The sequence below is a fragment of the Clavelina lepadiformis genome, chromosome 5, assembly GCF_947623445.1.
Source record: "Clavelina lepadiformis chromosome 5, kaClaLepa1.1, whole genome shotgun sequence".
Lineage (NCBI taxonomy): Eukaryota > Metazoa > Chordata > Ascidiacea > Aplousobranchia > Clavelinidae > Clavelina > Clavelina lepadiformis.
Genome location: NC_135244.1, coordinates 6,545,396 through 6,569,216, shown reverse-complemented (window position 1 = coordinate 6,569,216; position 23,821 = coordinate 6,545,396). Strand labels below are relative to the sequence as shown.

The window sequence follows — 23,821 nt, the reverse complement described above, 5'->3', positions numbered from 1 at the left end:
TACAAAAATCGATCAGTACAAAAATAAGAAATAACTGCAAAAAAAACTAAAACAAAAATTGCGAAAAACAAATATTAACAACTTTGAAGAACTGTATGAACACTGTGTTGTAGTGGGGAGTAAGACAGGTATCTAGGATTACGTGCCCATCTATGACCATTTGGTTACATTCGATTAAACACTGTTGGATATTTTGACATCTTCTTGCGTTTGGATGAACGTCGACCATTGCTCGACTAAAGATAACAAAAAAAACCTTCAACGTTGCCAGGAACAGTTCAAGTAATTAGGTAAAACCTACCCTATCGCATTGAAATGCGTCCAGAGAGGACTGGCTTTCAGGAAGACCTGGAATATTTTCGTCACTAAGAGATGAGTTTGGACGTTTTCGACCTTGCTCTTTAGAGTCAACTTCCATGTCTGTGTCATGCGTCTATGAAGAAAACAATTTTAGTCGCTGAAAGTTGTAAGTTTTGCTCTTCAAAATCGAAGACAAAAACTTTCATAAAGTAACTTCCTTGTTCTCGTCAAAATCCACACAAAACAACATAAAGTGCTGTCTTTCACACAATGTAAAAGTACCTATATGCCTGTCAGATCACAAACCTGTTCGTTTAATGAGTGCAAAGGATTAGACTGGAAAAAACATTTTTCTTCAAGTGGAAGATTTTCTGCACATGATTTTTTGTATTTATTTGTTTTAACTTAAAATTATAGATATTGAGTTGTGTCTTCGAGCATTGTTTTTACCATGTATACCTGATCCACTGTCGATGACGTCTTCACCTCTTTGTCTTGCAAGATTCTTACAAACGTGTTCAACCTCACGATAGAACACCGTTTTTAATCCTTTTTTATCTATTAATTTGTTCTGTCTATAACAAAACAACAAAAACTAGAAAGCTTGATCAATTCTCTTTATTCAGACTTTGATTCTGACTACAGCAGCAACACAGAATAAACATTAAACATGCCTTAGTTGCAAAAGTAATATATAATGGCTGTGGACACTGAATTGCTTTCACAAAAAAACTATTTAATCATATTTAAAAACTAACTACTTCAAATGTATTTGACCTCTTCATAGTTACTTGTCCACATGAGATGCAAAGAGCTTTTTGCTTTTGCCCAAACGTTTTTAATTTCAATAAGGGTGAAATAACAAAACATCCTAGTATTTATAATATCAGACACAACGCATACCTTCACCAGAATGCCACTACACAAAACATAGCAATACAAAAATTACTGTAGTGTTTGTTGATAAGTTAGATGATCTAGGCTTTAGTTCAGGATAGACAACAGTTTCAAGAAAATTAAAAAAATTGCACAATTACAAATTTTATTTCAGAATTTGGATAATTCTAGTAAAGGTACTAAGGTAATGAGAAATGACCCTTCAAACTTGTCCAGAATAAGTGATGTCTAAATAGCTATGAGATACCTGTGGCCTTTTGCAACTTTTACAGCTCCATCCATAATTAATTTTCCCAATATTCTCTGAGCTAGTACCTTATTGCAGGACAACTTTGTGCAAATCATCTGCAATTGGATGATTAAGATGATTATAGATCAGCAGTGGATGTTTTACAGTTGATTTTATAAAAGTTGATATAACTAAATCGAAATCAATGCAATGAGTGTTTAATTGAACGGCAACGACCATTACATTAATACTTACAGAAATGGTGATAGCTTCAGTATCAAAGCAGAGTAGTAATATCCGCCTCAACCCACAGACCTCCTGCTGGCGCTCCACTGACATTCCTGTAAGACGAGGATCGGTGCAGACGAGGTTTTCCTAAGTTGAATTTACAAAGATTAAAAAAGAAACGAAAGTTTTTATTAGGGTGTCAATTTCACAATATCAAATCTAATTAAATAAATGCTTATTCAATGTTTTCACTCGGTAAATTTTTCAAACCAAAGGCCCTTGTTGGTGACTGTTGCTAAAGTGAAACGAAAAAAATATGCTGTAAGGTAGTTTTACTACTAACATAGTAGTATCTGATTAAGTTATGTGTGAAAGTACTTTTTATTACCTCTCTTCATAATAATCTGACTGTTTTAGTATACAATATAAGACTTTTATAGTGGTCCTAAGTGTCTATTTTCTCACTATTAAATTGCTAAATGTGTGACCAGCCTAGAAAGTCTAAACCAGGGATGTCCAACCTGCGGCCCGCGGGCCACAGTGCGGCCCACCTGAGAGTTTTGTGCGGCCCGCTAGTCATTTTCACTCCAAAAGTATGTACTTTATGTACCCATTTTTCTTGAAATTTAATAGATTTTGCGGCCCATTCAATTATTTCAAGTGACAATGCGGCCCACTATAATAAAAGGTTGGACATCCCTGGTCTAAACTATCAGATGTAATTAGAGATATACATTTGATCATATTGTACATTGTACATTGATCATATCTTTATATACTGTTTTACTAAGACTCAACAACACACCAAAGCTTCAAATGACTGACAGTTTTAAACTTTCTTATTGAAATTTGCTTCTTATGGAAAGCAGTGAAGGTAGCCAATACCAAATTGTGACTAACAAGAGTATACATTAATATGATGATGTGTACACAGGTTGCAAAAATGTTGTGCAATATAAGATAAATAACAGCGTATGAGGTGATTAGATAGGAAAAAACATAAATTTTTAGCATGTTTGCAAGATTATGAAAATATATAAAGCCAACAAACTATTGCTAACACAAACGCAGTGACTGCTCACTAGCATGCTTCTAGGGGACAGAAAAGTTTGATTCAGATATACAGCAGTGGTTCTCAACTTGTTTGTCTCGATGGACCCTTTATTAGAAATTGGCTTTCAGACTCATGTGTTGCTTATCAGATACGACAAACTCAGCCGGTAAAGCTTATACAGCACTAAAATGTTATCGGATGTGTGATTAAACCAAAAGTTAAAAGATTGGAAAAGTTGAGTTGACTCGTTGAAACCACTGATTTATAGAACTGGTTGACATTCAAGTGGAGTATAATTGTAATACAGCATTGATATTCTATTCTAAAATAATTTGGAACACAAAAATATTTGGACACAGGCGGTTGAAAATCTGTTTTAGGATCCTCCTGCCGACATACTGACCTTCTCTGCACAAAGATGACAAATATGAACTCTAGGAGCTTTGACATTATCTGGCAGACAGAAGCAAATGGCATGCTGCCAGTGATTGCAGTGGGAGCACATTATCATAAGGCCATCCTTTTCTACATCCAGACATGGACATCTAACTCCTAACTCTGCTTAATGAAAATAAAGCTGGAACTGTACTCAAAACAAACAGGTTTAAGGCATCCATACCATGGTACTGATATGACTGTATGATGCACTACCTTGTGTGTTTTTCTGCGAGGATTGGTCCCACGTCTGATCATCAACTGTTACTGAAAATGAAAAATTACTTCAGTTATACTTCATGTTCTTGCATTTCTTCAGCAAAAGATTTCGTTATATTTACTAACAACAGTAATTTCATACCTTGTTTTGTCTTTGACTGAGTTTGAAAAGTTGCAAGTGGAATATCGATATCCTGCAAAGTTGATAAAATAAATGTTTACAGTTGTACAAAATGTTTCATGTTTCTTTCAGCAAATCTATTACAAAGTAGAATTTACAAGTATTTATGAGCAATTAAGCATGTTTCAATCCGTGAATAATTAACCAATAAAAAAGAATCATACAACGTTGCTGGTTGCTTGGGAGAGGCAGTCCATCTGTGAGTCATCAAGTTCTAAGTTTGTCTGCTTCAATTCAGCATTTTCATCTTTCTAAGGTTAGAAAAGTTTGAATAATATTAGATGCACAAAAACTACGTTTTGTCACTTCCATTAATAACAGGAATACCAATCAAAGAACTATGACCTATCAAATATTACTAATAATATAACTACCGTCAAAGCTATAACTCAATAAATCTGGTATACTCCGGTATGATGACAAAATTTAATTCATGACGTCAATTATTTAGACTGCGGTGGCATTACATTTTGTCACCGATATGTAACATCACTTTGAGTGTTGAGTCACTTTGGTAATTATAAGCTTCTATCCATACTATCTACATTTTGTTAATCTGAACCATTTTATGTCCAGAGCATTGTGTTGGATAAGTGAAGTTTCCGGAATAATCAAACAGGATACAACGCAATAAAACAGATGGGAGGAAATTTTTTTTTAATGATTTGTGTCGGACAGCGAGAAGTTTTGATAAATGAGATCTGGAATAACAAGTTCCATTTCGAGTATGTACATAAAGCATTTGAGCCGCAGTTTGATTCACTGTTGAATTTAGATTTAGTGACAAATTGTGACTCAAGTGCATAACATATGGTGATGAAAAAAGACTGAACTTCATAGTTCCCACTTCTCAGCCAGCACCAAGTTTACTGAGAATGATGCTTCTTGTAATAAGCTTTTGAATAGAAACGATTAATTTGGTAGCTAGCGTTAGTTTTTTAAGTTATTAAAGAAATTTTACACGAAATCTTTACATTACATTCACTTGGGTCAAAATGCTAAAATATTGCCCCTAGTGGCCCAAGTTAAATTGAGTTGGTTTTGAAATGCCTTATATGTACCCATCTATGTATTTGACTATGACTGATTTGCTTTTACTGTTTTCAGTTTATTTCTTACTGCATATTATTTTTGGGACACAATGCATTTGTAAACTGTAATGATAACACAATCGCTACTGACTAAGTGACTATATTGAAAACTTAAACTAATACCTGTTGTCATTCAAAGCAGCAACAAGTGACTTGACAAATTGTCTTAGAGTATCTTACATGACCTTATGCAGCTAATGTTTTGTTCATACAATCAGAATATAAACTGGCTGTGGGTATTGATGTGCAAAATAAAATAGCATTAGTTACTATGTGTGATGCCTGAGTATGAAGCAATACTCAACCAAATAATGGAAATAAGCAACCTCCAACTCGACTTGCCCCATTTCTAATAGAACACCCCCAAAATCACTCAGTAACCAAATTCGGTATTGCAACACAGAGATGAGAAGCACTGCCATATCTCATAATTATAACTAATGAATGTACAAAACAATGAATATACAACCAATACACATCACCTCAAACTGGTCTTTTTCTGCCCGAACGCGAACCTTCATGCAACTGTGGGGAGTGATTATAGTACCAGCCTTAATACGAATGTTTTCAATGCAAAATCCAAGTGTTTCGTTTTCTGCTGCTCCGACAAAGCCTGGTGGTTGATAATTCAGTGGCGTATCTGCAAGTAAGTGATCAAACTATTTTAGTTTATAAACATATTATGAAGCAATATTATGGATTCAACAAGCTTACTTTCATCGTAATAGAGTAGCCTTGTGGTCATGAATACATTTTTTGGCAATGGTTTCATTTGGGTGGTTAATATTACTAAATTTCGCAGTAATCTGTTAAAACATGTAAAAAATTAAAATAAGTGACACATTAACAAATGCTTTAACAAGATTAGCCTAATTAGCTTAATGCGTTTTTGTTTGAAGTTCGGCCGCATAAGCATTATGACAAAAAGCATTATGACAAACTCACTGTCTTGCAGAATCTTTAGTCTGCGCTTTCGTTGGAACTTTGGCACTTTTGGAATCTTTTGAACCCACAGTGTAACTTGTCTCTACCACGCCATCATTGTAGGTAAAAGCAAATGTGTAACTCTCAATCACACTCTAAAATAGCATAGTGGTTTATAAGCTGATCACGACATATTCATAGAAGCCAGAAAAAACCTGCAACACAAATGGTACCGAACACTTACACCTGGATTTTCCGGATCAGTACATACCTAAAATAAAACAATACAAGCTTTTTTCAAGTGTTTAATAGTGATTACTCTAATTTCTAACAAACAGAAAATTTGTCAATGGAAATCAATACACATTTGTCAGAAAATTTGTCAATGGAAATCAATATACATACAGCAAAGATAAGTGCCTTCAAATATTCCTGGTCGAGGGCATCGTAAACTCCTTTCATCCTGCACAATACATACAAATACAATTAGACTTTGTTTATACGAACCAAAAACCTGAAATATGAAACTGCTAGAAACAAATTTCTTCCCATGTATTTTAAACCTTTAATCCAGATCCGACACAGCAATTTAGACACAGATATGCCAATAGAAAATACGGTACATCCAGTAATCGAGATTACAGCAAATGTTACAAATTCATACATCCATTTTTCATATTTGTTACACATTAATGTTTGTTAAGACACAGTCGTTGATCAATTTTCAAATTCTTTCACTTGAAATATTTACTTTCAACGCAGATGCATCTTCAACATATACAGTTCTTTTTAATGTCAAAATTTAGTGTAACCTTAATGCATGTTAATTTATAAATCTGGAAACCTCGCTAAACCGACACTTTTCGACGAAACAAAGCGATCCAGATAAACAAGGTCTCACCCAGGGTTTTTCAACCGGGGGCCACAAGCAGATGCTTCACTAGTGTGCTATTGTGTAGTAGTAGTGGAAGATGAGGCAAAGCAGGACACAAGTTTTTCACATTTTTCTGTTTTCTGAGCAAAATTAGCGATGCAAAGGCTACTGCACACGCAGTAGTGAAGTAAAAAGTGTTTTGCAATCAATAATCTACAGTTTTTATTGATGAGTAGAGGGCCACAGAATTTGAGGGTCTCTGTAAGGGGGCTACAAACCATGAAAGGTTGAGAACGACTGAATTAACCTTATACCACAGCAACGATTTATAATCCTTTTTGTAGAATTTGCCTAGTGACAAGGAGAATCGTTGAATAGACTAAACTGACAGGCCATGAGGATGTTTTCTTTATTCTAAGCAAACTTTGCTGTTATTGTAATTAAGGAGAACAAATTATTTTTGGAGGTGCAAACATTCTGTAGAACTGCAAAATTTTGATTGAGAATGCTGCAATAAAATATTACAAATTCAAAAAAAATGTGACAATTACAAAAAAAATTTCTTTAAACTAAGTGCCTTATGATTCTAGTCAAATCAACAACGAGGAGTCTTGTTTGGTGGTAAATTATATACAAAAAGTTTGTGATTGTAAATTCGTTAATACATAAGCCTCATCAACGGAATTATGCTCAGTTATGCCTTAGTAAGTCTAAAATTACTATATAGTGAAGTCGTGCTTTATATTGTTACTTGAAACTAGAGTGCCTTAAATCTAAAATTCAACTTTTGAGTTTAAAGTTTTTAGATAAACATATTTGCAAAACATTAGAGTTTCATAAGCTTAGGGTGAATATAAGTTTTGGACGTAAGGTTGTTTGTTTTGAAATATATATTTATATTCTTTGATTTTTGGATGTCGACTTAATCATTTAAGCATTTATTTTATTCAAGCAATTTATCATTATAGCGTTTAAAATGGCAATAGTGGCCTTGCAGTGATTTAGCAAATAAATGCTTTTGGTCTGATCGGCAGCAGCAGTCACATTCAAATTTGAAAGAAACTATTTTTTCGACTATTTTCCATGAGAAGAATGAGTGAGAGTTAAACTTGCATTTAAGATTTAATGCATCGTATCGCTTAATTGCTACAAGACATTCAGACATTTTGAGCGGAAGGCATTGTCTTTATGTAAAACAGAAAAACTTTTGAACAGAAAAATCACTTGAAATTGAACCTTAGGTTTAAAAGTATGAATGGGTGAAAACCGTGAACGGAAACTGTTCAATAGTTCAAGCGAACATCAGGTTTAAGTCAATTGTTTTGCATATTAGTAACCTACGGTTCCTGATGAACTTAATTACCTAAAGCAATGTCTAACCCCTACTACATAATGCAGCATTGATTTACAACTAATAATTTCACATGAAAGCATTTTAGTCTACATACTGACTATATGTTACACAAAAATTTTCCTATGTTAGTAAGTAGTTAGAACTCTTTCCACATGGTTGAGAATATTTTTAGTTCCATTTGACAAACTTGTTTGTCAAAATTGTATACAATTAAATTAAAATTGTTTGATTTGTTAAATTGAATTAAATCACATCAAATAGGACGATTTGGTTAAGAGTAGGGATAGTTTGAAAAAATCAAGCCAAGCAAAATTACTCAATATAAGTGTGCCTGTCATATAATATAGGCCCATCCGGCGTATAAACCCACTACTGATTTCTGGGTCCAGCATATTGCTTTCAGCCTATACTCGCCATATAAACCCATACCACATTTTGACCTTTGACCACAAAAGAATAATTGCACCTCGGCCATGAAGTCTTTGTATGTGACCTTCGCGACCCTACAACTTCATAACAATGCATTGTGTTTTTGAATAGAAGACATCCTATAATGGAAGCAATATCAACGGCAAAAATAACTTCCTGCAAAACTGCCTGTTTAGCTGACTATTTATTTTCTTATTACGCTGTTAAACAAATTTGAACTGACGTATGCATAATTGTTCAGTTTTGTAAATAATAAAAACATTAAAGTCATTTGCTGTACTCGCAAAGAATCATGACCACAACGGCCAAGTGAATTTATGTGGAAAGGTGAAAGTGTGATACCGTAACCGCAATTGAAAACTGTTGTGATGTGTTGTTTATTTAGCTGTGATTAGGGAAATATGTAAGTCAGTAATGATTTTATGTGATCAGAATGAAAATTTTTACGTTACATTTTAATCTTGGCGTATAAACGCACCACTAATTTTTGTGATGATTTCAACACGCTACAAAGTGGGCCTATAGGCTGGCATGTACGGTATAACAAGCAAAATCATGTTAGATCAAGTTATCATTAGAATTGCATTGCCAAAACCTTTATAGTATATATATTTATATATATAATTGATGATTAATGTCACAACAACTCAACCTAAGCAAAGTTTCATAAGATGACAACTGTTGATAGATTGCAGTCATGAAATCTAAATATAAACTTATTTAATCAAATATTTATTTAATGCCAATTTTGGGCTTGTAAGAATTATTTTAAAAACTTTCACATTATTGCATAATAACACAACACTGCATAATATAAAGCAGTATTGCATTTGAGCTTACCATTGAACTATTTCCCCTGCCCCTTTGTGAGTGTGTTCTTTTAAAATTTTGAGCTGGAGCTCTTTAAAAAAAGAGATAGATAGCTGTTAAAATGGAAAACTAAAATCAACCTCAATTACTTTGGTTGAGTAGAATAGAGTTGGTAGAATATATGTTATTCACTCAAACACAATTGAATACCTCCAAGGATTTAATTATAAAATCTTTAAAATTCAACCTCAATTACCTGGATAGAATTTATGATATTTACGCAAACACAATTAAATACCTTCAATTTTACGATCTGCATAGGCATACTCCGGGAATAAATTTCGTAGGTAAGTGATATTCGAAATGCTGATTGCAAGGATCTTCTTCACAAAATCTTTACTTTGAACCTTCGTAAGGGTATCATTTTCAACCGCCTAAAAATGAAAAAATAAAGTTTGTCTTTAAACAAAGCATGATGGGTAATTAATGCACTACACGCATGCAGCAGCCATAACAAAATGTTATAGGTTGCAGTAAAACTATAATATACATTAAAAGATAATTTAAAATCATGTTATCTGAGTAAGTCACCTTACCTCAACAACTTTTTGTTTTTGTGCAACTTGGGCCATAGTTTTCCCTTAGGTTCTTTGTATACAAAAGTTTTTATCCAATGATAACTAAAAACTTTTAACTCCGACCTACCACAGCTAAAGTATATACAGAAGCTTACAAAAAATTAATTACAATTTAGCTGCTCACCTACACCACCGCAGTTTAAGCCATAACAATCTGAAGCGTATGGCACAGAATCTTTTTGCATTGTAAATGTAGAAAAGTGGAATACAGTACAGATTACTCAGCAAATTAACCTACAAACTTATTATGAATGCCATATTGTCAGTGTTTGTGGAATACAGTACAGATTACTCAGCAAATTAACCTACAAACTTATTATGAACGCCATATTGTCCAAACAAGAAAACATGGCAATTTTAATGAAATCTTGTGCGTAAACCCGACCGGAAGCAGTTTTCAATGAGAAATCATGTCTTTGGCGAGCGGGCCTTTTTGCAAGTACTAATCGTCACACATTTTTTATTTGTTTTTTTTGACTTAACTACAATCACTTCTTTGAAACGATTTGACTTGCGGCTCATGTTTCATGACTTGGTCACGTTTGGTACATATGCTAGTAGCACAAAAAGTTTAAGGTGCATTTCAAATGACATCCCTCTAGCTTATGTAGCTATGCGCAGCTTTAAACCGACATGTGCTTATTTTGATTAACACTAATTTTAAATCAAGGATAAATTAGTTTAAATATCCTAGCATAATAAATAAATTTATAAATTAAAATATAATTAAAATATACATAAAAATTTATTAAATCAAAAAGTATTAAAATATAATGAAAAGATATAAATGTAAAAATTAAAATATAACTTAATCAATTTATAAAAAATAATAACTTTATTATTACAATTCATTGAGTGCAAAATTACACAACTAAAGTGCACCACTGAAGCCTGTACTGCAAAGTGTGGTCGTTTCTAGCAAGATCTTGGATGCGCCAAACAACCAAAACTGATAATTGTGGTGCACAAAACCGCCTAGATGCAGTGGAAGCGTACACTTAGGTGTGCAATTGCACAGCAATGCACACAGTTTGTGATCTTTCAATCAATTGAAAATTGGGTTCTACTGCAGAAGTGTACAACCAAATGACGTCACAATTTGAGTAGCTGGGGCCTAGTATACAATGTATCCTGTAGACCGAAAACTGAATGCACAGAAGTTCTGTCCAAGTCACTACGTGCAAAATAACAGACGTCTTGTGCAGAACTAATGAAAAGCAGCATTGAGTGCGCCTATGCCAAACTCTGCAGTTTGAACTAAAGCTCGTGGAAAAAAAAGTATCGAGGGCGCTTATATGCTAAACACTGCAGTTTGACCTGCAAACTTTGTAAAACAGTCCATACTAACCTAAGCTAGGCCTAGAAGTACTGCAGTCTGCATAAGCATAACTAGGCCTAGCAAGTTTTGCAAAAAAACAGGTTCTTTATTACCGGTATCTCAAATATTAGCTTAAAAACTTAAGCCTGGCTTAACAACAGCTTTAAAGGTTTCCCCCACGATGTGATCACCAGAAAAGCGTGTTCTACTGTGCTGCAAACTACTAGGCCTTAAGGCCTAGAATAGGCTACTTTTACTTTGCTTCAACTTTTAATCAAAAACGATGTTAAACTAAGGAACCATAGTTGGTGGGTTTGGTGACCATGCTAACCTACCATCTTATAGCAGAATTATTGCGTGCTAATTGTCATAATTTGTGTAGATCTGATGATATTATAATGTCAATATTGTTCTATATCGTGTGTTTACTAACAAACGTGCTATATTTTGGCCGTGTTTAGTGTACGCGTCCCATTTCTATTACTAGAAACGAATTACGTTAACCGTCGTTCCCCACGAACAGTGCGTTGTTTCTCTACATTCAGTCCGGTGTTTGCAGTTATATCGAATGCATCTCTGTTGTGTGCTCTGAAAGCAGTAAACGTTTCGTTGTGAATCAATAATATAACTACATTCAAGAACATTGCCAGTTCGGTTATTGTACTGTGATGCTCAACTAGTCTATCGGTGGTTAACGAACACGCATATCAACGGAGTCTGATAAACGAACAATCGTACAACCTAGCAACAACCAAGAATCTTATATAGTAGGCACAATTGCTATCTTCCATGTTTTGAGCCCTTGGGCTTCGCCACTTTTTCCTGCTCGTTAATTGTTCATGAGCATGTGTTTTATTGTGCTATAACTACAACCGGTAGCATCCTATCTTTTGCTCCGCACAGTTAATGGCGTAAAATAAACATCACACTAAACTACAATACAATGAAGCGATTGTCGTCTTATTCACTGTACATTCCCGCTAAAAATTGAAAGCACTTTTTCTCACAGAATAAATCTGCACAAAGTCAAAATACGCAAAACCTTGGAAGGCGTAAAATTTCTGTACAGATCCGATCTAGTACAAATTTTAAATTTCCAAACAAAATAATAAAAATTGGTAACATCTAAAGAAGAAACAGTAAACCGGAAATACTTAAAGTTCTAAACAAAATCTTTTCTTTACTAAAAACGCTTGAAGTAAGATTTAAACCACGTGATATTTTTTGATGACACTTGGATATTTCATCTATCTTTTGCAATGCAGAGTTCTGTTTTGACTTTTGTAAGCGTTTTCAATTTTGAGAAAGAGCAGTTGTTCAAAGTTAGTTTATATTTTGAATAGATACCATGCATAGTTTCTCCAGAAAAAATTTAACTTGAAAAAACGGCCGATTTCTCGTCGAAAACTGCCACACTTTTCGATCGGGCGCTAGCGTGTATCACCCAGAGCCGGTGTAGTGCCAAATAGTGACCCTGGAAGACACTGTTTTCATTGTCTTCCAAGTTGTGTTGTTATAATTATATTCTGATATTTACCGCGCTATTACATAACGTCATACTTACCATAAGTTCAATCTCAGTTCACGGTATAATTGCAGACTCATCGAAGTATAATTGATTGACAATCAGGTCCGTAAACGTGCCTTCTGCCTTGCACTTTTGAACTTATTGCATTTTGATAACCCCATACTTGTCATCCTATTTTGTAAACATGTTAATTACATGACATTATGACTTCGCCGAATTCGAAATAACCCCTGTGTGATTGACAACTTTATTAGTAAACTTGTTTATTTGCACGATTGACCTTGTAATTAACAGCTTTGTTAAGATAAAAAATAGACAATGGTGATTGACATATAGTTTCCTTTATTGAAAATTTCTAATCGAAATTATCACCTGACCTGTAATACGTCAAGTCTCAAGGTCCAAATCATTTCCTGTTATTGATAAGCGCATTGCGCCTCAAGTCGAATTTCTGTTTCTTTCTTATCTCCTTCAGGGTATAAATGTATCGTTGCATGCTATGTTTTTATTAATATTAGTCTGAGATCAGATTGGTTTTTGTTTTGTCTAGTAATAGTTCTCCAGTGTTCAGCCTAAGAGTTTTAAAGTTCAATGAATGATAGATATCAATCGTAATGACTAAGTAAACTATACCTTAATCAATCTGAAATGTAGACTGTTGCGCTTTGATTGCTAATTAATTCTTAAAATCCTTCTTATATAATAATAACATTGTTGTAATTTTTTAGTGTTTGTTTGAAGTAATAATGAAGAATATTAAAATCAATATTAATCAGATTCTCAGTGCTTGAAATTCATATAAGCTATTCAACTGAAGTTTAGGAGTTCCTAGACAGAAGTCGCAACTTTCTAATCGTTCTTAAGAGTCAGATAACAATATATTAATTTTCCATAATTTGGTAGTTACTGACAAAAAATAGTAACCGCCAACCCCCTGCCAAATATTGATCCCCCTTTGTCACATAATAAAGGATTTGACTCAGCAGAAAACTTGCGCCTATTCAGTGCCTGATTAGCATGATATTGTAACTTTTGCGAATGCATGTAGGCTATACTGGCAAACAAAATACCATTTACAGGTCACAGGCGTTCGTCTATTTATGTCTGTAGGTTCTGTAGGTTACTTGTGGATAGAGCTAATTGCCAGCTACATTGTGTCACAAACATAGGTGGGCAGTACCGCGGTATTATAGTACCGAATTACTGTAACGCGGTACTTTTTCAATAACGATACCGGTACCGACGGGACTTTTGAAAAAAAGTACCGAATCTCTGTACCGAATTACTTTTTTCAAGAAATTTCAGTCGGTCCCGGTACTCGGTATTTTTCATGTGATTATTTAAAAATTTTAACAATTATTTTTTCAAAAATACCTGTTAATTAATCCTTAATACCAATTTTAGCATTTGTTAATCTTTATTAATCTAGAAATGACAAGTAAAATTTCAATCGAGTAACATCACATATGTTTTGACCTCGAAAAACTTTTACCGTGAACATAATAGCTGCAAACATTGCACTTGCTGCAGTATCTTTTACAAAAATAGTTCCGGTACCGACAAAGTACCGAACTACATTTTTTAAATAGTACCGAATACCGGAACCGTCGGTACTATTTTTGCCAAGTACTGGTACCGTAACCAACAGTGCTTTTAAAGTACCGACTGCCCACTTCTGATCACAAATGAGCAAAAATAAACTGACGCATAATGTAAAAATATTCACAAAATGTAGATTTTTGCCAAAATTTAACCTTTAATTTGTCCCCCTTGACCCGTTAATTCCCAGCTACGTGTCTGACATAAATGTATTGACTATGTTCCCATCTATCCGCCATCTTTAACAACAGGCTGCGTGTCCAACTCACGATGAAATAGTTACCCTTAATATGTTTTCGACTACCGTACAACTTTAAGTAAAATGAAGAGAGATTTAGTAAAAAACTTAGATAACCTTGTTTTGAATATAAATCTTTTAAGTTTTGGTTGTTTTTTCTATTTTTGTTTTTGCATTTAGTACCCGTGCAGCCGTGCTAGATGTTATCAGTGATGAGCAAAGTAATACAATCAGTATTTTCATTCACCTTTTAAGCTTTGTCACTTTTTCTGTGCGCATTAGCTCCTGGCATTTCCCGCCCAATGCATCTCTTGCACCGGCCCAACGCGGCAGAGATCGGCAATAACCGCCATTGAGATCGAAAAGATGGGGCAAAATAAAGAGGGCAAAAAAGTCACGAATTTTTCGTACAAAACATGAAAAATTAAGCACATGAACTTCATTCACAAATAAATGTGAAAACATGCTGTAATTTTTTTTATTTTGGTCAGTATAGAACACAGTTTCTGTTTGTTATTGAATTAACATTATTGCAAACATAACTCTGAAAAAATTACTGCCTTACCAACAATGAGCTTTACCCCACGTAAGTGGGCAAGAAAGAAAATTTAGGAAATAAGAACCGATATTTTTCTAAAAACTTACAACTCCCTGTAAAACGTATCAACCAGAATGGTTTGTAGACATTCATGACGTTATATATTAACCTTTTTAATTCGAGCTATATACTGTGATCTTAGAAATTGAGGGCAGTTGAAACCGACTCGATTCGAGTCGAATCATGCCTTAAATTGACTCGATGTGACTCGATTTCAAAACGATTCGAGTCAGAAAAAATGACTTGGTTACAACCCTAAAAAAAGTTAGAATAAAAAATGTTGTTTCAGCCTATTATAGTAAAAACTATTGTCACATTTTAAGTGATATTTTTTTTATATAGGCTAATGTTTAGGTTGTGGTAATTTTACATGCAAAAACATAAGCACAGAACTAACTGCTTAGTAATTTACTATTACTAGGTCCACTTTTTCAATTATATTTTTGAAATGTTTATTCAATTATTCTCAATTACAAAACAATATACTACATTCACATTAGCCTACATGCGGGTTGCATGTTTGTGAAACTTTGTGGTGGCCGAAGATATACGCAATTTGGCTTGACTATACAAGGCTGGATCCACACAGAGATTTCACACCACTGACACCAGGTCTTTATTTTTGTTCAATTTAACCCAGCAGGAGAGCGAGCTGACGAAAACAAACTTAAGATATAACTACGCTCTTTAGAAGTATCTCTGTGGATCAAGCTTTAAATATACATCACATTATATACAAATAAATTTAAAAAGGCATGTCATACATTACACAAAAGTTTATTTACAAACGAAGTATTATTATGTACATTAAGTATGCTGTTTCCAATGTTACACTTTTCGGCTGAAGTTGCTCTAATGCCAACCAATCTGCCGTAACACAACCGTCGGAGACTGAGAGCCGAAAGTTATTGAAGCCCATATATTAGCAAAAGACCATCTCCATTTTAAGTCTGCTAGTAAGTGTTTAAATTTGCTGATGCTGCTTTTTTGGCTCGAAATTTCATTTTGTTGGCTGAAGTGGCTTTCCGCAGTGTAGCTCGTTGGCTGCTTCGGTGGCCACGCAAAAAAAAACTTAACAAAACTCTTGTTGTTTGTTCCTTTGTTTTTTTCTTCTTAACTTTTATTTCATACTGCAAAGTTTACCATATTTAATTCTGCCAGTCGTAAACTGCTTTTAACCTAATACTTTGCATTTTGTCGTAGAGTGCAAAAGTTCTTATTCTTTATATAGATTATAGACTATACCACCACCCGTAAATTTGTAAAAATGGTCTTGTTTACATGTCACGACCCAGTTTAATGTGGGGTACAAGATTATAACTAAACAGTGAAAACACCGACAACAGAACTCTGGCCTTTGCCCAAATGCTTTGCGACAACATTTGCAATTGTTCTAAAACTAATTGTAGGTCAATTGATCGGCAAAAGAATGTTAACATTGTTTTTCAACAGAGCTAGATATGACAACGTGTTTTAGAGTCAAATTATTGGGCCAGAAATTCACAAGCAAATGAAATTCCTTTGACACGTCAGGCGTGGGTGGTTACAACTCATCTTTTTCTTTGCTTTTGTAAACTTTTGAAACCGTTTTAATGCGGTCAACAATACGATTTCTTGCGTAGGTCATCTGAGTTATGTCTCGGTGTTCGTTTGAAGAGCGACCAGGCAATTCCTATTATATTACAATACCTTCATTTGCGGAAATACCTTCTAATAAAAAGTGTTTGGAAGCAAGCTATTTATCAATAAGATCATATTCAAGTAACTAAAAGCTACATCTATAACAAGGTATTTCATCATGATCAAAACATTTACAAACTTACTTACCTTTCGAAAATCGCCGTTAGCCGTAAACAAATATTTTACGACTGAAGAAAAGTGACCCGGTTTCCCATATTTGTCATTTATAAAAGGAATGATGTCAAATGACATCATAAGTTTTTCTGTATACATATCATCTCCCGTTGGTTCTTTACCGAGGAGGAGTAAATAATGCGGATAAGTCTGGGAATATACTCTTTTCTTAATGCAATCAAGGGCATTTTGTGCAGATACAAATAAATGTGCATTCAAATAAAAGTAATAATAAACGTAAAAAACAAATGTGCGTCTCCAATTTACAAAGTTTGGAAAAAACTGCCATTAGCTAATAACTGATGCCTACTATCGCTTGCTAAGTAGTATGATATATTTTTTCTATGAATGCATGCCTAAAATTACATATATACGCTAGGTTTAGTTTAGCACCAGATTAGCAAAAGCGTATTCTGACCTTTGGCACTGGAACTTCCTTAAAGTGAGATCTCATATTTTGAACATAGCTTTTTCTCATCAGAGCAAATGAAAAGAAGTCAGCAAAATAATGTGATAAGACTAAGAAGAGCGTAGGTACAATGGGTTCGCGTTTGTCCGTGATACATAGAATCGGAAAGCTATAATGATAGATAAGTTTCTATAGGACAAGATGGTAATCATTGCATGTAAAATGTGTTAAACGTCAAATCGCAATTGTAGCTAAACTTGATAGATAAAAATCTGCAGCGTGCGGTGAGGCAATTTGATTTTGGCACAAGATTGTATAGCATAGCCGATGTCATTTTTTTTCGAAAAACTTACCGGGGTGGCCTGTCTTTATAATAGGAGGTTACAATCCAGTCTTGGAATGCGTTCATATTGCCAGGTGTAAAAGTCAGTCGCCTCATTCGATCTGGAATAGTTCCTTTTGCCATTTCTTCAGCTATATGTGGTTCATTTGCTTTTTGGGGCCACTTTCCCGTTTTCTTTACGTTTCCAGTCTTTGACTTTCCAAATGGAAATACAAGAGCAGTGCCTTCCTTTAACTCAGTTTCTTTCAAATCACCGGCCTGGAAAAAGTATGTAAGCAGTTAACACACATATTAATGTATTTAAACGTGTTACACGAATACAGCCCATTCAACGTATCTAGCCTAACCGCCTATCTTTAACAACAGGCTGCGTGACCTACTTATGGTGAAATAGTCACTCTCAAAATTATAATATTGAAATAATATCTGTTCACGCATAAGCTAATGTTCTTTTGATGAAATCATTCAGGTATTTAACATATTTTAGTGATGATAGTCTACTTTTCTGTATATTTGTTATAGAATAGATATACAGCAAGTAATGTATAATCGTCTTCGTATATGCTACCATGTAGATTTGACACTAATTTGCACAAGAGATATTAAGGCAATATAGAAACTAACTTATTAGTTTAATATTAAAAATTTTACTATTGACCAATTTCTTTGCCAATTCTTGTTCCTCGTCGACGTTTATTTTGCCGTACCAAATACTTCCAAGTAGCTCTTCTGCATGTTGTTTCCATTTCCTAAATTTCGCAGCTAATTTTGATATGGTATGTATAACAATACTTAATGCACTAAATTTTATTATACTATAGGCTACTGTAGTGGGAACACAATGATGTTATCAACAGAGAAGTTTAAATATTCTGTGTTGACACTCACTTGCTGAGTTTGTTTCTATACAAGACAACTATCCATGCGTCATCGGATTCAAGAACTTTTGATTTAAAATTAGCTGTGTTTATTTCACGCACAGAAACATATTTCTTGTCTTCGGGGAGACCCCATTGTTTTACATCTACTGGTTCCATATTCTGACTTTTCCTGGCCTGTTTAGCCTATGCATGGAATTAATAATGAATATTGCAAGATATTTGTTATTAACTTTGTTATTATAAATATATGATTACTATAAGACAATGTCACAGCTTAGTAGAGTTACAGCTACTCCAAATCACAATATAGGTAAATCTGATATGAGCACAAAGATTAAACATGCAATTTATCGTTTTGTATGAAAACAAGTCATATGACTTAAAACTTCACCAATTTGCTCAACATAAAGTTAGAAGTTTGAACTCACAACAGAGAACGAAAGCAAAGCAGCAACCAGAAATACGTTTATAAAGTTCTTTGCTGACTCCCTCATCTTCAGAATTTTGATTAACTTTTTGCAATACCCTTTGTTCTGCTACCAGCTAATATCGATATCTCTATCTAATGCCCAGCACCACGAGTTACTACGCGACAAAGTATTGAATATTCATCGCCCCAGGGAAAGAGTTTAGAAAGTCGTAACAGAACGCCTTCTCCCCATAATGACGGTGACTTACTGAAATCACATACTGTATTGACCAATATAAGAACTAAATATCTACCCTATGGTAGAGCCTGTTACGTAAGGCACAAACAATCTAAAAGTTCTTGTCTCGTTTACTCTTTTAAACCATGATGTTAAACAAACATTTTTCCATGCTGGTCAAACCTAAATTATTCATGGCTAGTAAGAGATGATTGTGATCAGGTGTGACTCCATCTCCATGCAATATGACCAATCTGTACAATCCCATTACCCGTTGTATTTCACAAAGCATTATAGGCAATTTTTAAAAGTGCGTAAATACAGTTTTCATTGAAAATATATCAGTGAAAATAACGTGGTAATAAATTCAATGTAAGAAGATATCTGATAAAACAAAACAAACAAATCACTCAACCAAGGCTGAAAATTTAATAAGAGCTAAACATATAAAATTTTAAGTGAGTAAATGAGTACGCATTAGCAATTTTCGCGCATACTGTAAACGGTGTTTGCGTTTTTGAGCGTATTCGGTATATTTCTTGCAAAGTTCATATTGAGTGTGTGGACGTGGAGGTCTGTTTCATTTGAGCGAAGGCAGAGAATCTTAATAAAAATGTTTGCTGGAAGGTTTCGAAACGTCCCAAGTGAGAATTCGGTTGAGGATTTCTAATCGCGCTCTATCGGCTGGCGCTGCCGGTAGAGATATTGTATGATATCGGCAAGCCACTGCGGCCTTCCTTCGCTTTCATAACTGGGGTTTTCCCCAGCTTCTGTTCGAGTCCTTTCCACGATCTCTCGCTGTAATATCGAGCTGAAAAAGTCAAAAATTAGTGTCGTTTTATTACAAACTATTTCAAAAAAAGACACGTTGTGAATAGATAAATAAACAACAACATAAACCTTGCAGATCGCAGATCGACGAAAAAAGTCAATTTGCCGTGCGTATGACCATTAACTCTAACTTCAAAATATTGTATCTTACCAGCAGCGAATGGATGGAATATAGATAAAGATGTTTCCGTGTTCTTTACTTCTACGTCAGTGGATGAGGCCGAAGTCTGGTCAAATGCTCGCGTCTTTCCAGTAATAAGAGACATATCTCCTTCACCACAGCTGGGTTTAAACTCAACAAAATGTCTTCCACCTGTAAATTGCAACACGATGAGCTATGTAGGTGTCAGAAGACAATGCTTACAACGTACAATGTCTCATTACGATGCAGATCAGAACCGTACAACAGTCTGTTTCAGACAATGTGTTCAGACAAATTTTTAACAGTGCACGAATTAGAGGGGTCAAATATGTCCCGCTGTGTCTCTGCCTAAAAACGCAAGCATTCATGTGTCAAGTTATGGTGATACGACAAGTGTAGACTTCACTTACCAGGCAGTAGTTCTCTAAAATCGAGTGGTGCAACAGCAGCCCATTCCCGATTTGCATTGCAAGCCAGTTCTACTTCATACGGTGTGCAAATAGGTTTGTAATATTCAGTAGAATCTATTAAGCTCTCTTCCGGACAAGCCACAAGAACAAAAACGTCAATCTGTAAAAATACGTGACTAAATAAATTACATCTTTTATGATGCAAAGTGTATGATGAAAATTCGCTATTTCTATATTATTTTCTTGAGCGATGTCCAAGGCCATTGCTTTCTTACCTCTGGAAAGTTTGCAAGCTTCTGGGGATTTAATTTACCGACCACAAACGTGTATGCCTTTTTGCCAGACTGAGAAAGAATTTTCTTCAAATGGTCCAAAATACTTGAGTATCCAGCCATGCCCATGGTACCTACCAGGATACCCACAGTTCTGGCATCTTTGACTTGTTCAACAATGTAATATCGTTTCATTAACATTCTGCAAATTAGAGCGAAGTGATTAAAATGTTGGTTAGCACTACCTCTAAATGAAAGAGAAAAGCCGATATCAGTCATGGCATAATGACGTCAAAGAATAAACAGAAACCTAAACAGACGGGACGGGAAGTAATTAATAATTTCTTGTCATGGGCCGTTATGCATGTTTACTCTAAGCCATACAAGACAAGTGGTGAATGCTTGCAATTCGTGAAATATTGAAAGGGTAGCAGGTAACAAAGCAACATCAATCATATCCATGTCATTAATTTGGACTTTAGTTTGTTTGATGACAAACTCAAACGATTAAATCAGGGTTATTCCACCTTTATGCAAGGAATTACTGATAATTTCTGAAGTTCTATTCCCATCATGCAAGCGAAATGTTGTTATTAGAGCTCTTACTTATTGACAGGCATTGATATTGAAGAGCAATTCAACGTTACTGGGTCGAAAACATGTCCTTTGACTTTTGGATGAAGTAGTATAAAGTTGCGAAATGTTTCGCTTTCAATGTTTCCAACATAAAATAGATTATAAGCTTCTACTGAGGTGTCTTTGTCCAGAGGAATTTCATAGCAACCAGTACGATAAAACTGTAAAAAAATACAAACAAATTTGTCAGAATGATTTGTGAAGTTGCTGCCACTGACTTTGCTATAGACTATTACAAGCTAGCAAACGCTTTTACATCATATTCAACTTCTATCATAACTTTTTGACTTAAAACAACAATATCTTATATTAATATCTACATGCTGATCAAACTCACTTAATCCATTAACCAATCACACTCGCCTGTATGTCAGATGGCCTTTTGATGTCAATGCTGTCAGATGTAGTTTTATCAGTGGTACTGTCACCCACAACGCCCTGTCGCGTCTGACATGCTTGACATTCGGAACAAGTGTTGGTGCACAGACCAAGGTCGAGCTTTCCTGGTTCTGGCTGTCTTGGAATTTCCACTTGAGCAACTTTTAAGTTGGAGTACTTGGGTTGAAGAGTCTTTTGTATATATTCTAAAACAATTACAAAATTGGATTGGTAATATGCGAATTATTTAGACACATTAAACATGTATTGTTAGATATTAATCTGCATGCAGGAATGCTTATACACATGCAAGCCTGACTAGCAGCTAGCGCAAGCACACACAATGAAACTAATAACAGAAATTTTTTGTAAGAATTTATACGCAAACCTGTTGCATAAGACCATGCAAGCTGGATGATAAGCAAAATCTTGTCGTTAACATGAGGATAAGTCTTTTCAAATGTCAAACAAAGCTTTTCCTTATCAATTTCTCTTTGACCAAAGACAAACAGGGTCTTTATGCTGGCACTTGTTGTTAAGGAAGACTTTCCATAATGAATGACCAAATCCGCTTGAACATGCTTTGCAGCAACTTCGTCAACATCATAACTATTGAAATAAAAATAAGCATGATGAAATAAATATTATAGCCTAAAACCATTTTTGACTGCACACAATGAAGTTAACAGCAACAAAACTAATTATGTTCAAGTACTGATATTACGGTTCGAAAATAATGTTGGTTTTTACATCGAGGTAACATTTACCTTCCATATGAAGTATCTGCTAACAAGAAAATTTTAGCATTAGTCTGGGATTGTAAACGTTTCGCAACCTGAACAGAATCAGTAAGCATGTAATCGGGGAACTGTAATGCAACTTTTCCACAAGCATGTTCCTGAAAATAAGCATTAGTGTGAAAACATTACATTGTATAATGGTTGCCATTTGCAGCAAAACCCAAAGTTGGTTTATATATTAAGCTTGTGCACACATCTTTACCTAACATAGGTAGATATATATTTCATAATTAATATCTACATGACTTCATCTTCAAAATTACTTTATAGTTAATTGACAGACTGGAGACAAAATTGAGTAGAAATAGCCCTTGTGTGTTTGTATACAGCAATAAATGGCGTATAAGGATTATAATAATTATTACCAGTACTACTGTACCGTACTGTAATATTAGGCTATACTGACTGATATTTAATTCCAATTTGGGTTTGATGATCGTGCTGCACTTCCGTCGTTATAGCACTACTCTTATAGTTAACATCCTGTACATTTTAAGTTCTCAAGGTTTTGACGCTTTTCTTGCATTCAGCATTGACTGATTGTGAGAATGTTTCTGTTTTATTGTGCTCTAACAAGGTTAGCCACGATATAAAAGTATATCTATGAAACATTTTGTCATCCCGTTTGTTGTTTCACAATGAAAAACAGTATTACCTTTATAAATTCGAGACATCTTGGGATTTCGTAAACTTCATCTATTCGTTCTAAAGTTGTTTTCGCTTGAATTTCACTCGACGATAACTCATCTTTCCGTTCAAGAACCTCAGTATCACTTGAGCTAAAGAGTCCTGCAGTGGACATTTCAATCGCCTCTTTAAAATTGATTTTAATCTGGAACTTTGAGTTTAACGACACAAAAACGAAGTAGGTTAACTTTCACTGTCCGACCTAACGTACATCTGCTCACAATTGCGTACGTGACTGAATCACCAAGCACGCCTTCGTGTTTACTCAAGCAAGATAAATCGTAGTCACGTGGCCATTAACAGCTGGCAAACACTTGGCCATAAGGGCATGACTGCCATGATGCTCGCAGTCAATGTACAGTACTGACAAAGGCTATAATACCGCATTGATACGTAACCATTTTGTTGTTTTGGGTCAACTAGTGTTCGTTCTGCGTATGAGTCGTAACCGGTCACTCCAAACACTTCGCTCCTACATTCTGACAAATTTGTTTATATTTCTTTTACATTTTTATTGTAGCATACAAGGTGTTACGGAATTTCTCTGGACAAGCACACCTCAATAGAACATTAACCTTAATCTTTTT

At 34.7% G+C, this 23,821-nt stretch overlaps 3 protein-coding genes across 5 annotated transcripts; all 3 read right to left on the bottom strand.

The window, feature by feature from the left end:
* Positions 1 to 9,716, bottom strand: LOC143460118 (uncharacterized). Of its 3 annotated transcripts, none has more exons than XM_076957517.1 (18): positions 9,622 to 9,716; positions 9,324 to 9,459; positions 9,056 to 9,116; positions 5,964 to 6,021; positions 5,803 to 5,829; positions 5,580 to 5,713; positions 5,349 to 5,440; positions 5,117 to 5,274; positions 3,708 to 3,794; positions 3,505 to 3,556; positions 3,360 to 3,410; positions 3,112 to 3,269; positions 1,682 to 1,801; positions 1,445 to 1,542; positions 760 to 875; positions 607 to 671; positions 302 to 433; positions 1 to 236 (listed from the first exon to the last, which is right to left on the bottom strand). In XM_076957517.1, exons 1-18 carry the CDS (start codon positions 9,655 to 9,657, stop codon positions 165 to 167), a joined length of 1,653 nt encoding a protein of 550 aa, XP_076813632.1. In that variant the 5' UTR covers positions 9,658 to 9,716; the 3' UTR covers positions 1 to 164. The 3 variants fall into 3 exon arrangements, with proteins under 3 accessions (XP_076813632.1, XP_076813631.1, XP_076813630.1); XM_076957516.1 differs by having other exon boundaries at positions 751 to 875; positions 3,112 to 3,266; XM_076957515.1 differs by having other exon boundaries at positions 95 to 236; positions 751 to 875.
* A 6,486-nt stretch (positions 9,717 to 16,202) lies between these two features.
* On the bottom strand, positions 16,203 to 19,021 carry LOC143461037 (uncharacterized). The gene is made up of 7 exons (XM_076958780.1): positions 18,860 to 19,021; positions 18,439 to 18,614; positions 18,209 to 18,299; positions 17,561 to 17,808; positions 17,217 to 17,376; positions 16,772 to 16,948; positions 16,203 to 16,616 (listed from the first exon to the last, which is right to left on the bottom strand). Exons 1-7 carry the CDS (start codon positions 18,923 to 18,925, stop codon positions 16,488 to 16,490), a joined length of 1,047 nt encoding a protein of 348 aa, XP_076814895.1. The 5' UTR covers positions 18,926 to 19,021; the 3' UTR covers positions 16,203 to 16,487.
* Positions 19,022 to 19,335: 314 nt separating this feature from the next.
* On the bottom strand, positions 19,336 to 23,478 carry LOC143460813 (2-(3-amino-3-carboxypropyl)histidine synthase subunit 2-like). Its single transcript, XM_076958447.1, has 9 exons — positions 23,203 to 23,478; positions 22,515 to 22,645; positions 22,136 to 22,356; positions 21,733 to 21,953; positions 21,340 to 21,530; positions 20,737 to 20,935; positions 20,462 to 20,621; positions 20,061 to 20,222; positions 19,336 to 19,889 (listed from the first exon to the last, which is right to left on the bottom strand). Exons 1-9 carry the CDS (start codon positions 23,347 to 23,349, stop codon positions 19,756 to 19,758), a joined length of 1,566 nt encoding a protein of 521 aa, XP_076814562.1. The 5' UTR covers positions 23,350 to 23,478; the 3' UTR covers positions 19,336 to 19,755.
* Between the last annotated feature and the right edge of the window lie 343 nt (positions 23,479 to 23,821).

Excerpts from the sequence above, each read along its gene's own strand:
- LOC143460813 (XM_076958447.1), bottom strand. The coding sequence starts at position 23,349 with ATGTCCACTGCAGGACTCTTTAGCTCAAGTGATACTGAGGTTCTTGAA. Across the intron at positions 20,936-21,339 it reads ATATCAATGCCTGTCAATAA|AATGTTAATGAAACGATATT; the intron begins GTAAGAGCTCTA and ends TCTAATTTGCAG. Across the intron at positions 19,890-20,060 it reads ATTCCATCCATTCGCTGCTG|CTCGATATTACAGCGAGAGA; the intron begins GTAAGATACAAT and ends TGACTTTTTCAG.
- LOC143461037 (XM_076958780.1), bottom strand. The coding sequence starts at position 18,925 with ATGAGGGAGTCAGCAAAGAACTTTATAAACGTATTTCTGGTTGCTGCT. Across the intron at positions 18,300-18,438 it reads TATAGAAACAAACTCAGCAA|GAAATGGAAACAACATGCAG; the intron begins GTGAGTGTCAAC and ends TGCGAAATTTAG. Across the intron at positions 16,949-17,216 it reads AGGAAGTTCCAGTGCCAAAG|ACTTATCCGCATTATTTACT; the intron begins GTCAGAATACGC and ends GTATATTCCCAG.
- LOC143460118 (XM_076957515.1), bottom strand. The coding sequence starts at position 9,657 with ATGGCCCAAGTTGCACAAAAACAAAAAGTTGTTGAG. Across the intron at positions 9,460-9,621 it reads AAAAACAAAAAGTTGTTGAG|GCGGTTGAAAATGATACCCT; the intron begins GTAAGGTGACTT and ends TTTCATTTTTAG. Across the intron at positions 876-1,444 it reads AAAGTTGCAAAAGGCCACAG|ACAGAACAAATTAATAGATA; the intron begins GTATCTCATAGC and ends GTTTTGTTATAG.